The 13,754-nt window shown below is 54.7% G+C and overlaps 7 protein-coding genes across 7 annotated transcripts; 6 read left to right on the top strand and 1 right to left on the bottom strand.

The window, feature by feature from the left end:
* Positions 1–680: 680 nt before the first annotated feature.
* On the top strand, positions 681–3,633 carry C8A04DRAFT_30639 (coatomer WD associated region-domain-containing protein; the record flags this gene model as incomplete). Its single annotated transcript, XM_062781452.1, has 8 exons — positions 681–768; positions 824–965; positions 1,029–1,219; positions 1,275–1,346; positions 1,403–1,530; positions 1,587–1,712; positions 1,763–2,580; positions 2,634–3,633. The coding sequence occupies 8 exons, from the start codon at positions 681–683 to the stop codon at positions 3,631–3,633; spliced, it is 2,565 nt and encodes an 854-aa protein (XP_062635165.1).
* Positions 3,634–4,480: 847 nt separating this feature from the next.
* C8A04DRAFT_38833 (CRAL-TRIO domain-containing protein) lies at positions 4,481–6,045 on the top strand (the record flags this gene model as incomplete). Its single annotated transcript, XM_062784361.1, has 4 exons — positions 4,481–4,641; positions 4,806–4,947; positions 5,016–5,047; positions 5,109–6,045. 4 exons carry the CDS (start codon positions 4,481–4,483, stop codon positions 6,043–6,045), a joined length of 1,272 nt encoding a protein of 423 aa, XP_062635164.1.
* A 412-nt stretch (positions 6,046–6,457) lies between these two features.
* On the bottom strand, positions 6,458–7,111 carry C8A04DRAFT_38832 (magnesium-dependent phosphatase-1; the record flags this gene model as incomplete). Its single annotated transcript, XM_062784360.1, has 1 exon — positions 6,458–7,111. The coding sequence occupies one exon, from the start codon at positions 7,109–7,111 to the stop codon at positions 6,458–6,460; it is 654 nt and encodes a 217-aa protein (XP_062635163.1).
* A 907-nt stretch (positions 7,112–8,018) lies between these two features.
* C8A04DRAFT_38831 (Metapyrocatechase 2) lies at positions 8,019–9,196 on the top strand (the record flags this gene model as incomplete). The annotated part of the gene is made up of 4 exons (XM_062784359.1): positions 8,019–8,462; positions 8,524–8,676; positions 8,730–9,084; positions 9,165–9,196. The coding sequence occupies 4 exons, from the start codon at positions 8,019–8,021 to the stop codon at positions 9,194–9,196; spliced, it is 984 nt and encodes a 327-aa protein (XP_062635162.1).
* A 971-nt stretch (positions 9,197–10,167) lies between these two features.
* C8A04DRAFT_30635 (uncharacterized protein) lies at positions 10,168–10,858 on the top strand (the record flags this gene model as incomplete). Its single annotated transcript, XM_062781451.1, has 3 exons — positions 10,168–10,246; positions 10,322–10,653; positions 10,709–10,858. 3 exons carry the CDS (start codon positions 10,168–10,170, stop codon positions 10,856–10,858), a joined length of 561 nt encoding a protein of 186 aa, XP_062635161.1.
* Positions 10,859–11,279: 421 nt separating this feature from the next.
* C8A04DRAFT_38829 (PEBP-like protein) lies at positions 11,280–11,975 on the top strand (the record flags this gene model as incomplete). The annotated part of the gene is made up of 1 exon (XM_062784358.1): positions 11,280–11,975. The coding sequence occupies one exon, from the start codon at positions 11,280–11,282 to the stop codon at positions 11,973–11,975; it is 696 nt and encodes a 231-aa protein (XP_062635160.1).
* A 798-nt stretch (positions 11,976–12,773) lies between these two features.
* Positions 12,774–13,348, top strand: C8A04DRAFT_30633 (uncharacterized protein; the record flags this gene model as incomplete). Its single annotated transcript, XM_062781450.1, has 3 exons — positions 12,774–12,802; positions 12,884–13,146; positions 13,236–13,348. 3 exons carry the CDS (start codon positions 12,774–12,776, stop codon positions 13,346–13,348), a joined length of 405 nt encoding a protein of 134 aa, XP_062635159.1.
* Between the last annotated feature and the right edge of the window lie 406 nt (positions 13,349–13,754).

Below are 13,754 nucleotides of genomic sequence, written 5' to 3'. Positions count from 1 at the left end.
TCTGTGCGGTATTACGTCCTGAGGCACAAATGCCAAGATGTATTACCTAATCCCCTCCCACCTGCAGACTGGGCCGGATTGACCACATTGGCGAAATTGAGAAAGCACCCAGACTACGGATACTTCCAGATCGTGGACGGTACTAACATTTGCCGACTGCCTTGTCGTCCCCGGCATTCACGACCATACGCATTCTAACCGCGATTACGAGACGTCAATTCTTCAAGACAGCCCCGAAACTAGACAGTTCCACGACCTGCAACCACCGTTGAGTGCTACCCCTTTCCGCGGGCCGAGCCAGTTCCCTGCGCAACACCCCGCCAAAGCTCACCCGACCGAGCTCGACCTTCGTGTGTGGCATACTGCTGGTTTCTATTTCGGTGCCACCCAAAATGAGGTTGGATGTAAAGGCACGGCGCACTCTTTTCTACTTCCCAACACCTGTCCTGTTACCCCGTGTGACGGTCAAACTGGCCACAAGACCCAAGCTGTGAGGATTTGGTCATAGACGGGGCCGCGAGCAATCTGTCCATATGGTGGGACGCGTATGCTCGCTCCGACTATAACTGTTGCGCTTTCGACCTGTCAGGCCGTTGTCTCTTGGCTGGATATCTTTTTCTCGCATCAATTCGTCGTCGAACTCTGCGACGCCTCGTTCCCGCGTTGAACACCTTGCTAACATGGTTTTCGAGGCACAGCGCCAGCTCTTTGCTCGCTCCGAGCGAGTCAAGGGCATCGACTTCCACCCGACCGAGCCATGGATTCTCAGTACGTCTGCTGCCTTCCTGCGACACCCCGATCCAATGTCTTACGACGTGAACAGCAACCCTTTACAGCGGCCATGTCTACATCTGGTCGTATGAGACCCAGCAGGTGGTCAAGACCTTCGAGCTCACTGATGTCCCGGTCCGTGCCGGTCGCTTCATTGCGCGCAAGAACTGGATTGTCTGCGGGTCGGATGATTTGTATGATCGCTCCCGATACCGTTACGAGCATACCCTGGGAACCATAAGCTAACATGGCGTTAGCCAAATCCGGGTCTACAACTACAACACGAGCGAGAAGATTGCTTCATTCGAGGCGCATCCCGACTACATCCGTGCCATCTGCGTTCACCCAACACAACCGTTCGTGCTCACCGCCAGTGATGATATGACCATCAAGCTTTGGGACTGGGAGAAGGGGTGGAAGAATGTTAGGGTGTTCGAGGGCAACTCACGTATGTGGAGCATGGATATACCTTTGGCAAGGGGAAATGCTGACATTATTGCTAGACTATGTGATGTCGCTCGCGATCAACCCCAAGGACACCAACACTTTTGCCTCCGCTTGCTTGGATAGGACTGGTACGCTCATTAGCTGTGTTGAGAGTTTGTATGGGTTATGTCTGACACATGAGCAGTCAAGATCTGGAGTTTGGGATCATCCACACCCAACTTCCAGTTGGAAGCGCATGAGACGAAGGGCGTCAACCACGTTGACTACTATCCCCACAGCGACAAGCCGTACCTCCTCACCACCTCAGACGATGTGAGTTACTACCTTGTGAATCTAGGCGATTCCAGCCACTAACTCTCTCTACACAGCGGACGGTAAAAATCTGGGATTACACAACGAAGAGCTTGATCGCGACGCTAGAAGGCCACACGAACAACGTCTCGTTTGCTTGCTACCACCCTGAATTGCCCATCATTATCTCGGGTTCCGAAGATGTTAGTCTCATGTCTAAAAACGCTTTTGATGTGTAACTGACGGTGGATAGGGTACCGTGAGGATATGGAACGCCAACACCTACCGCCATGAGCAATCTTTGAACTACGGGTTAGAGAGAGCGTGGTGTGTGTCTTATCAAAAGGGCAAGCAAGGCATTGCTGTGGGCTTCGACGATGGCTCGGTTGTGATTAAGCTCGGTCGCGAGGAACCGGCGGTGTCGATGGACAGTTCTGGCAAGATCATTTGGGCTCGCCATAACGAGGTTGTTTCTGCAGTCATCAAAGGCGGTGAGGCGACCAAGGACAACGAACCGATCAACCTCAGCACGAAAGAGTTGGGCAATGCCGAAGTCTACCCGCAAGGTCTTATCCACTCGCCAAACGGCCGGTTTGCCGCCATCTGCGGTGACGGCGAGTACATTATTTATACCGCCCTGGCGTGGCGCAACAAGGCGTTTGGCCAAGCTCTCGACTTTGTCTGGGCGTCCAAGGACAACTCTAACGACTTTGCGATCCGGGAGTCGGCCACCAGCATTAAGGTGTTCAAAAACTTCCAGGAGAAGAAGGGCGGGCTGGATGTTCCTTTTGCGGCGGACGGGCTCACTGGAGGTGTACTCCTCGGTGTCAAGGGCCAAGGGGGTGTTTCCTTCTACGACTGGGCGACGGGTGGCCTTGTCCGGCGCATCGAGGTCGAGCCTAAGCAAGTATACTGGAGTGAGAGCGGAGAGCTGGTCGCTCTTGCTTGCGAGGACACGACCTACGTTTTGCGATTTTCCCGGGACAGCTACAACGAGGCTCTGCAGGCCGGCCAGGTCGACGATGATGGCGTCGAGGCTGCCTTTGACGTGGTAACCGACATCAGCGAGAGGTACGATTTGCTCGCGAATTGGGTCTATCGCTATGGCTAACCTGAAGATACAGCATCCGGTCGGCCGAATGGCTCGGCGATGTCTTGATCTACACCAACGGCACGAACCGGCTTAACTACTTGGTGGGCGACCAAACCTACACTGTCGCGCACTTCGACAAGCCCATGTACATTCTCGGCTACCTGCAGCGCGACAGCCGGATTTACCTCACCGACAAGGATCTTTCCGTCACATCGTTTGCGCTCTCTCTCCCGGTATTGGAGTACCAGACGTTGGTCCTCCGTGAGGACATGGAGACCGCCGCAGAGTTACTCCCTAGCATTCCCCAAGACCAGCTCAACAAGATCGCCCGTTTCCTGGAGGGCCAGGGCCATAAGGAGTTGGCGCTCGAAGTGGCCACCGATCCGGAGCACAAGTTCGACCTTGCCCTTGCCTTGAACCAATTGGACATTGCTCTCCAACTGGCACGCAAGGCCGACATCGACCACAAGTGGAAGACTCTTGGAGACGCTGGCCTCGCTGCGTGGGACCTGCCCCTCGCCACCGAATGCTTCGTGAACGCCAAGGATCTTGGCTCGCTGCTATTGCTGTACACCTCGACCTCGGATCGCGACGGCCTCGCCAAGCTGGCCGAGCAAGCGGCAGAGGCGGGAGCGCACAATGTCGCTTTCAGCTCCAGGTGGTCACTAGGAGACGTACCCGGGTGTATTGACGTGCTCGTCAAGACGGACCGTTTGGCGGAAGCGGTGCTTTTCGCTCAGACTTATCAACCGAGCCTGGCCCCCGAGCTGGCTCAGAAGTGGAAGGCGAGCCTCGAGAAGAACAAGAAGGGTCGCGTGGCTAAGGCATTGGGTGTCCCTGGGGAGGATGATGAGCTTTTCCCCGAGTGGGAGAAGTGGCTGAAGTTGGAGAAGGACGGGCCTGCTGCGACAAATGGAACCAAGGCCGAGGAGGAGGAAGAGGACGATGACGATGATGACGACGAAGAAGAAGAGGAGGAGGAGGAAGATGATGACGAGGAGGAGGAGGACAGTGATGAGGATGTTGAATGATAGGGCCGGGTTGCATCGTTCCTTGCTGCTTCTCGTGGGTCTAAGATGGGGGGGGTTGACAGTTGACGGCGTCTTGGGGGGGTGGTTGTGTTTAGGAGAGGAGCACGTAGAAAAGCTCTATGTTTTTGTCAGGTAACCAAAGCAAAATGACGACTTTTTCTGATTGACCTCGATCGATAGCCGATGTTTCACACGATCAACAAAAAGCGGTGCTGTTTTACCTTGCACTTGCAGCCTTGCATTGCTATCACATCGCGGGAATGCGCGCGGGCCAATCACGGCTTCGCCTTTTCCGCGATGGCGCTGGTGGTTTGCGCTGAGGTGGGGCCTGTTTCCCAGCGTGATTTCGGCTTGCTCGGGGCGGAGGGGTGTGATCCCGTCCCCCCGAAGACCGAACGAAAAAGTCCCAGGTTCAGGTCCCCGGGCAGGTGCTGTGCCGCCCGCTAGGCTGCTGACTTTATTTCTGTCATACAATAACCCGAGCACCGACGCGATTCCCCTTCTCTTTTTTCAGCTCTTCCTCTTTTTATTGTGTATCTCTCGTTTCTGTTCCGTATCGACAACTTATCCTCTCTGAATTGTCTTTCTTCGCATCCTCTTATCGGACGTAATCCCCGAACCGCCGAATTTGCGACCCTCGTCTTGTCCCACCCCGCGTTAGTAATCAGCCAAACGACCTTGACGCTGCCGACCGACAAGAGCAAATGCAAACACCCACGATCCCAAACTGCCAAAAAACGTGAATTGGAAGTGTCGCACGACCTTACATTCCCCTCCTTCCTCGTAGCCCACCAATAGACGAACCAACGAACGAGGGCCAGCCAACTTGGCCGATTCGAGTGTCACAATGGCCGAAGCAGCAGAGATCGCCAACGGCTATCCGAACGGACACCTGGGGCACTTGACGGAAGAGGAGGACACTCAGTTGAAGGCGTTCCGCGTGTTTTTGGAGGAAAATGGGCTGTATAAGCCTGGGCCGCCGGCTTCGCATGATGATCAGACGTTGTTGTGAGTTTTTTTCTTTTGTTGCGTTTGGGGGGAGGACTGGTGGGATGGGGGAGCGTTTGGTGTGTGCGCGGGGGGGCATGCGAAAGGCTGCGTTTCTCGGTTTGGAGGGTGATTTTAATGGAGCGGAGTGCTGATCATGTTTTTGCGTCTTTGATCGTTTGCAGGCGGTTCCTTCGCGCGCGGAAATGGGTGGTCAAGGATGCGTACGAGCAGTTTAGGGATACGGAGGAGTGGCGCAAGAAGAACCAGCTGGATGTGCTGTACGACACGATTGATGTGGATGCTTACGAGCAGACTCGGAGTTTGGTATGGTTTCCCCCGGGCTAGGACGCGGATGGTGGGACACGAGCATGGAGGCTAATAGGGGTGCGCAGTATCCTCAATGGACAGGGAGGAGAGATAGGAGGTTTGTTCCCATCAGCAGTGTCACCTTCTGGGTATGCATCACTGACATTGGCGCTTTCCAGGGGCATTCCACTCTACCTCTTCCAGATCCGTCACCTTGACTCAACAACAGTATCAAAGTACGAAAAGGACTCCGAGGCCCGCAACGCCAGCAAAGCGGAAACCGACGGCTCCACGCCGCAGCGCCTGCTCCGACTCTTCGCCCTCTACGAAAACCTCACCCGCTTCACCCAACCCCTCTCGTCCCAGCTAACAGACCGCGAAGCCGCCGGACGCACCCCCATCACCCTCAGCACCAACATCGTCGACGTCTCGCAGGTCTCCCTGCGCATGTTCTGGAACCTCAAGGCGCACATGCAGTCCGCCTCGACCCTGGCCACGGCGCATTACCCAGAGACCCTCGACCGCATCTTCATCATCGGCGCGCCGTACTTTTTCAGCACCGTCTGGGGCTGGATCAAGCGCTGGTTTGACCCCAACACCGTCTCGAAAATCTTCATCCTGTCTGCCGCCGAGGTCCTCCCGACGCTGGAGAAATTCATCGACCTGAAGAATATCCCCAAGCAGTACGGTGGCGAACTCGATTTCAACTTCTTCGATCGCCCCAACTTGGACCCGCACATCAAGGAGGTCGCGACGTGGGAGAATGGGTATGTCGATTTCCCGCCTGGCCCGATGTACTGGGTGCCGGAGGCCGATGGGGAGCGGCTGGTGTGCTTGGCGGTGGGGAGCAAGGATGGCGCGGAGAGAAGAGAGCGGGTGTGCACTATCCCGAGGACGTTTCCTAAGGTGGAGGAGCCAACCGGCGCTGAGGCTGTCGTTGCGGCTGAGACGGTGACCGAGGAGAAGGCGGCGGCTGCCGACGCGTCAACTGAGGACGCTATTAAGGGTGTGGAGAAGTTGGCCGTGACTGATGAGGAGTTGAAGAAGGAGGTTGTAGATATTGTGGCTGAGGATGCTCAGCGGGCTCAGCAGGCGGGACAGACCGTGGCTGCGTGACCGAGGGTTTGATGTTGGGATTAGAAGGGAAGATTTGTGTGTTTCTGTTTGGCATAGTACATATACCGCTTTGCATGCTCCGTTTGGAGGAAGAGGGGCTTGAGAGTTTAGACAAATGCTTTGGTTGTGGTATTTGGAAATGGCCTGCTTGGGTTTAATGACAGGATAGCAATATTAGAAGATTCCTGCGTAGCCCCCCGGGCAGATATTCCCGGTCTTCTCGCCCCTGATGACAATTATTATGCGCTGGCTAACGGCGTTCTTTATACCTCCTTCACGATCCAGGTATCAATTACGGACGCTCCCTGCCAAAAGCGTAGCGATCCAAAATGCAGTTTTACAAGACCAGTCGTCCACGAGCCGTCCCCCCCGAAAGATCGGGATGGTCATATGGCAATAACCTACCCATCCCTCACGCAATCCCCTGATTCCCCCTCCACTGCAAAATCCCCTTCTCCAGCTCCTCCCACGTCAACCCATCCCGTATCAACCTCATCGTGACCCCGACACTCTCCACCTCCAAATTCGGCCTCTCATCATCAAAAAACAACATCTGACTATACGGAATCCCCGTCCTCTTCGCCAACACCTCAAAATGCCGTAACTTCGTCCCCTCATATATCTCCAACCCCGCATCAAACGCCTCAATCGTCCTCTTCGGCGCGCCCTTCTCACTAACCCCTTCCCCCACCGGCGGCAGCCGCAACTGCTTCAACACCTCCCGACAGACATCGCCCACGGGGGATTTACTCGCGACTGCGAGACGGGTTTTGGGTAAGGAAGCGATCACGCGCAGGATGTGGGGCGCGTCCGGGTACAGGGCGAAGTGCTCGCCGTTGCGGTCGGAGAGGGTTGGGGGGTGGGCGTTGGGGACGAGGCGGATGGGGGGCGAGATGTGGATGTCGGAGTAGAAGGGCCAGAGGGTGTAGTCGAGGTCGAAGACGATTAGGCGCGGGAGGGGGTGGCCGTCGGTGAGGAAGGAGGGGGTCGGTGTGGGGGAGGGGGCGGTGGTGGTCGAGGGGGGGTCGCCGGTGCCGGTGCGGGTGAGTTTTTTGCTTTTGGCCATTGTTGCTGGGGACTGGGAGGGTTTTGGAGTGCTACCGCTTGGACTTTGGGAGGGTGATGAGGTCGTGCGTCGGCCACGCGATGTGAGCGGGGCGTTTGTTACAGGCCCGATGTTCTGGGCGGAAAACAGGAATGTATGGCAGGGTTAGGGTTCATCCCGTGTCCTTCTCCACATCCCCCGCATTCAGTCTCCGTCTGGGACTCCTATCGGAGGATTCAAGACTACAAGTTGGACAATTCCACTGAAATGCCCGAGCCTGCAGGGCAATTGGCATTTGCGGACCTCCGAAAGAACGCCATGGATAACAAAATGCTACCAGCAGATGCGTCTCGCTGCAGGCGAATAAATTGACTATTTTTTAGAAATGAATTGGCCCCGCCGCTGGATGAGTTATGCTCGGACCTCGTCGCATCATTCTATTCATTTATATATCGCCTCCCCCTTGGAACGGGAAGAATGGGATTACCCGGTGTGCGCTATTGGTCGGATTGCCAGTTCCACAGGTTAACTGCCGCAAAGTTGAGATGGGATGAGAGTGGAGGACCCGAGAAACAGCGGCTTTCTCATCAACAGGCTCGAAAACGACCAGAGGATCTGCCGGTTTGCGTCATACACGTTACCCCACCAGTTGCCCCGCGGCTCAGCTTCCCGGACCCCCAAGTTATGACGGACTCCAAATGTGTCCCCGCCTGTGCTTTGAGACATAATAATTAGGTGGCTTCTGCGTGGCACGTTTAAAACGTGGACGAGCTCCAGGTGCTCGGGGTTCTGTTATGATCATCGTCAACTCACTTAAGACTCTGGCGAGAGCAACCTCGATAAGATAAATCGGCTCGGATAACGAATCGGAGCGCTCGTGTAATACTCACCACTCGCATATCTACACTCGAACATCTAAGAAAATCCAATGGCGTCCGGATTACCATCAAACCCGCTCAAAAAAATCCAGCTCGTGCGCATCGCCCACGTCTGGTACAAGCACGCAAACATAGACAAGGCAAAGCAATTCGCCCTAGACTTTGGCTTCGTCGAGACCGCACAGGTCGGCAAGATCACCTTTTACAGGGGATATGGAACCGAGCCATTCTCCCTCGCCCTCGAGGCGTCAGACAAGGACGAGTTTGGGGGAGCGGCATTCGTAGTGGAATCGGAAGAGGAGTTGGTGCACGCATCCAAGACACTGCCGACAGAGTGCAAGGCGACGGAGGTGCACGAGCTGAAGGATGTTCCCGGTGGTGGCAAGCGCGTCACGTTTTATGACCCTGTCGATGGCTTCCCGTTCCATCTGATCTATGGACAGACGCTGGTTGAGAGGGAAGATCCTGGGTTTCCTGCGTTGAAGTACAACTACGTGAGTATTGGTACTCTCTGAGTGCGGTTGTGTTGGACCCCTGTCACTTACACCGTCGTAGCCGACTGAGAAGAACCGTGGCGCCAACGAGAAGCAGCGCTTCACAAAACGCCCAGCACCAGTGCACAAACTCGGCCATTTCGGAATGTGCGTCACAAACTACGCAAAATGCTACGAGTTTTACAGCAACTACTTCAACTTCCACCCCAGCGAGGTAAGTCCACCGGACTCACTCCATCGACAGACATACAACTAACACCACCACAGCTCGTGCACAACGACGACAACGTCGACATAACCGTCTTCTTCCGCCTCAACCGCGGCCCCGAACTCGTCGACCACCACTGCTTCTTCTTCTTCGAGGGCCCCCAATCACACGTCCACCACTCCTCCTTCGAAACCCACGACTTCGACGCCCAGGTGCTCGGCCACGACTGGCTGCGCCAAAAGGGCTACACCAACTGCTGGGGTGTCGGGAGGCACGTCATGGGCAGCCAGATCTTTGATTATTGGTTTGATCCGGCCAAGTTTATCTTGGAGCATTATGTGGATGGGGATTTGTTGGATATGAGCGAGCCGACGCATCGGACGAAGGCGGCGCCTGATAATTTGCATGTGTGGGGTATGTTTCTTGTTTCTTTTTCTTTCTACTTGTTTTTGTTTTTGTTTATTGTTTGCTAGATGTGTCGCTAACAGATATAGGTCCTGACGTTCCGCCGACGTTTTTACAATGAGCGTAGGTAGGGGAGTCGAGGTCTGAATGTAGTTTTGTTGATGTCTGTTTGGGGTCATCAGATGGAATAGCTGAGGAATACTGCCGATGCCGCGGTGTAAACCGAGGGCACGAAGGCCGTGTTATTGTTAGCTTAGTTGGGATTGGTTGTCTGTCTAGTATCCAACATTAGGTAGAGGTAGTTATTCAAGAATGTACCCTCAAAATGGCCAGGAATGTCATAAGTGCTAGGAATGTCATAAGTTCTATGTTAACTATTAGTTAAGAATTTCCGGAATGAGTGTGGGGGTCTCTCTGTAAACCCCCCAAGATTTAAAAGTCACCCTGAAGCTATTAGAGGTAAGTGTCTTTGTTTTCCATCTCTTCGATCCAGTCTTCCTTTTGCTTGGGCCCGCGATTGGAACCGGGGAAACTGGCAACACCGGCAGTCCGACGGTGGGACAATACACCGCGAATTGGAGGATAATTGACTAATTTGTCAAGGTTAAGAAGCAGGTTGAACAAATCCGACGGTGCATTCCCTCGTCTGGGTGTGGAAATGATATGTCTTAGTCTCTCCTCGCCAAAGGTTCCACGCATCTCTTGGCGCAAACGGCGTGCGAGCAACGGGGCGGATTACTCAACAGTTGCGTGTCCAATTGGGACAAACGTTTGCCCTGCTCAAATCCACATTCCACCTCTAGCGGTGAACTTGTTGATCAAACGCAGAAAACAGAACACAAACGCTGACCAAATTACCTTAATGGACGGCCGGGATATTTGGCGATAATTCAGAAATGTGTGGAATGTGATCGTGACTAGCTTTGAGCGTCGGTGTATTTAAGAGCATCGGATTCCGAACGATATCACATTCCACCGGATTCTCTCGGCTCATAAAGTACCTACGTTTGTTTAAGTCAACGAACCTCTTTGATATACCACACTCTTCGTCCGCTTCTCCAACATCCTCACAAAAAGCCTCCTGTTTCCAAGATGTCCACCACTTCAACTCCCAACCCCGTCGAAACCTTTGATGAAATCGTCCGCTCATCCACATTCACCTTCCTCCTCTGTAACTCCCCCCTAAACTTCCACAACACCTTAGGTGCCTACCTTACCCAATCACCCACTAATTAACCCCCTCCAGACTACCGCGGCCACTGGTGTCCCTTCTGCATCGCGCACCTCAAACAACTCGTCGCCCTGACCCCCGAAATCAAAGCCGCCGGCGGCACCGTAATCGCCGCGACAGCCGAGATCCCAAAGCACCTCGACGCTGTCCGTAAGGCGACCGGGTTCACCGACACGGTGGTTGTGGACCCGGAGAATGTGTTAGCGGCGGAGCTTAAGAAGAGGGGATTGCTTGATATTGCGGTGACGCCGTGGCGGGGGTATGAGTGGGGGTTGGCGCAGCCGGGGTTTTTGGTGGTTAGGGGAGATGGGAGGGTGATGGGGAGGTGGGCTGTTGTGCCTGCTTTGGTGAGTGTATGGTGTTCAGGGGTGAGATGAGGGTATCACGGCTAACAAGTGGTAGATGAATCTTGCTGGTGCTAAGGATAGGCCGGTGCTGGCTGAGGTGTGGGAGGATGTGCGGAGGCAGTTGAAGGGTGAGGATACGACTGAGGGCAAGGTGTACACGACGACTGGGGCGTTTCATCTTTTGAAGCAGAAGATATTTGGTTAACGGTTCGGTGGTTCCTTTTCTTTCTTCGATTGCTATTTATTTTGGTTTTTTTTGGTGCTATCAAATACCCCTTGTGTTCTGGACGATGACCGTTTTCTTATTTCACAACTGACATCTCAACTCCTTTTCCCCCACGGCCCTCAGCTACTCATCTCTGGCTTGACATGTAATATTATTTTCTACCCTTGTATTGTTTGAGCAAGAATCCGAATATTTTTGTCTTGTTTCTCTTGGCAGCCCCAGTCTCGCGATGAGAGCCACCGAGTGAGGATGATGACACTGTGAAATTCCACCAATCACACCTCAGACAGCGTCTCATACCGCGGATAACAAAACCTCTACCCCCTCCAGAACACTCCCGGAATCTACTTCCCCAAGACTTCAACTCTTACCCTGAGAGACTCGAAAAAAACCCACCAAAATGGCCTCCCCCCTCCTGGAATCCCTCCAAAAAGCCAACCTCCTCCCCTCCTCCATCCTCCCCGCGACCTTCACCCCCACCTACCACCTAACCATCCACTTCCCCGACACACCCAAATCCATCTCAAACGGCACCCTCGTCCGCGTCAGCGAGGTGAAATCCACACCCACAGTCACTATTTCCCCAGTTTCCACCACAACCGCCAACAACAACCCCTCCGAAGCACAACAACCCCCACCCGCCTCGGGTGCTGCTACAGCCACCAGCGATGGCCTAACCCTCCTCCTCCTCGACCCCGACGCACCCACCCCAGACGACCCCAAATTCGCCTACTGGCGACACTGGGTCGTGACCGACATCCCGGCTCCGACATCCTCCTCATCGCCGGTGGTGGTTAACGGCACGGACGCAGCGGGTGGTGGGCGAACCATAACGCCGTACCTCGCGCCCGGACCGAAAGACGAGTCGGGACCGCATCGGTATTTGTTTTTGGTTTTTGCCGGGACGGCCGGGACGGCGGGCGCAGGAGGGGGTGGTGAGGGGGTGAAGAGGTTGGAAAAGGCGGATGTGGGCGGGGATGAGTTTGTGGAGAGACGGAGTTTTGGGGCGGGGGAGTTTGTGCGGCGGTTTGGGTTGGGGTTGGTTGGGGTGCAGTGGATGAGGGGAGTGGGTGATGGGTGGGTTGGGGAGGAGTGAGTTTCTTTTTGTTGTGATTAAAGGGTTATAGAGGATGATGGAGGAGTGGTGAATTTGGTGGTTCGGAGAAAAGTGTTGATATGATCTTATGGTCGATAGACATCGGGCATGTTGGGAGCGTAGTATCTCAGGGGTATATTGTGTCAATCTACAGGTGTAAATACCCAAAAACGAGTGATGTCTCTTGGAAAACCGCTTCCCAGGTTTAGAACCGAGTTCATCATTTGTCCAAGAGCCATAGTTGATGAATTGTTGCAGTTTGCAACCCGCCAAGCCCGCCCACCGAATTCCTCAACACAAACACGACCATTTAGGCATCCTGATGCACCCTTCCGTCGTCATCCCCAAACGCTGATTCAACCTGCGACCGTCACCAACTACCGCATCAGGAAACTCCAGAAAACTCCAGTCAAGATTTGCGCCCAAGTCCCGGGCATGACGGTAGATCCGTGACACCGGGTTCGTACGTCGCATGAAAAGGGAAGGTGCCGAGCCTTTAAGGGCGGTTTTGTTCGACGTTGGCCAACGAACGGCAGAGCCCCATGTCGTTTCGTTCTCGGCTTGTCACCGCATGACGTATACACGTTCCTGCGCCGAGCCGTTGACGGTTATCAATTGGGAGGGTTACGGGTATATCAGTTGGCTTCCCGTGTTCAACTGTTCCAAAGGTTGATGTTGTGATTTCGATATGAGCTTGCAAAATTGAAGTCCATCCTCAACAACGATTATCATTCGCAATTGATTCTTGTGTTCAACCAAACCGCCAAGACACAGCAAACCGAAGCAATGCATTCCCCAATGAAGACCCTCACCCTCTGCGCGGCCCTGTAAGTCCCACCATCACCCTCCACATCCTCCTCACCTACCTCCTCAAAACAACCACCCAAACTGACACCCCTCCCGCCCAGGACCGCCCCAGCCGTAGCGCAAATCTCCAACCCCTCCGCAACCCCCGCCTCCGTCTCCGGCTGCGCAGCGGTCGTCTCCACCACGGCAGTCTGCACCACCTGTGTGACAGCAGCGTGCGTGGTGCAAGCGACGGTGACGGCGGGCTGCGGCGATTGTGACGCGAACCCCCCGACGGTTTACCGCGGGTTTCCGTGTGAAGAGGGATGTGGGAATATTGGGTGCGAGACGAAGTATAAAGTGGTCACGGCCAGTGATGGAGTTTGTGAGTGGTTTCTCTCTTGGTACCCTCGTTTGACGGGAACTTTGGCAGCGAACGCGATGAATAGTGCTGACGTGTTAAATTAATGTTAGGCGGCGCGACAACACCCGGCCCGGGCGCGACTCCGACTGGTGAGCCGACCGGCCCGTCGAGCTCATCGAGTACCGCTGGTGCAGCGCGGATGCGGCCGTTTCGCTTGTGGTAGTTGGTCCTTACGGCACTTCGGAGTTGGAGGGAATTGAGAATCGGAAGCTCGGAATCGGCGAGAAACCCGGGAGCGTTGGGTCGGAGTGCCCGTGGGCCCACTCGGTTGGTGGGGCTGGAATTAGGGCTTTTGGTGGACGCTCCTTCCCACCTTCGCCACAGAAGGATGCAATGAAGGAACAGACGATATGAAACAGAAATAAAAAGACAGCCAAACACTCATTTCTTCAAAACATATATCAAAGCCGCGATTACCTTGTTTCCTTGATTGCCGTTTTCTCGATTGACCTTCAAGAAACGTCGGGAGTTTCCCCATGCGCGAGAAACCCCTGTCCATCAGCGGCAAGCCCGCTAGCGGCCGGCACTGACGACATCAATTGGCTGAGCTAAGCCCGTTCAGGGCCTGT

The sequence above is a fragment of the Dichotomopilus funicola genome (assembly GCF_033296635.1).
Source record: "Dichotomopilus funicola strain CBS 141.50 unplaced genomic scaffold C8A04scaffold_53, whole genome shotgun sequence".
NCBI lineage: Eukaryota > Fungi > Ascomycota > Sordariomycetes > Sordariales > Chaetomiaceae > Dichotomopilus > Dichotomopilus funicola.
The sequence above is the reverse complement of the archived record's forward strand: the minus strand, read 5'-3'. Positions and strand labels throughout refer to the sequence as shown.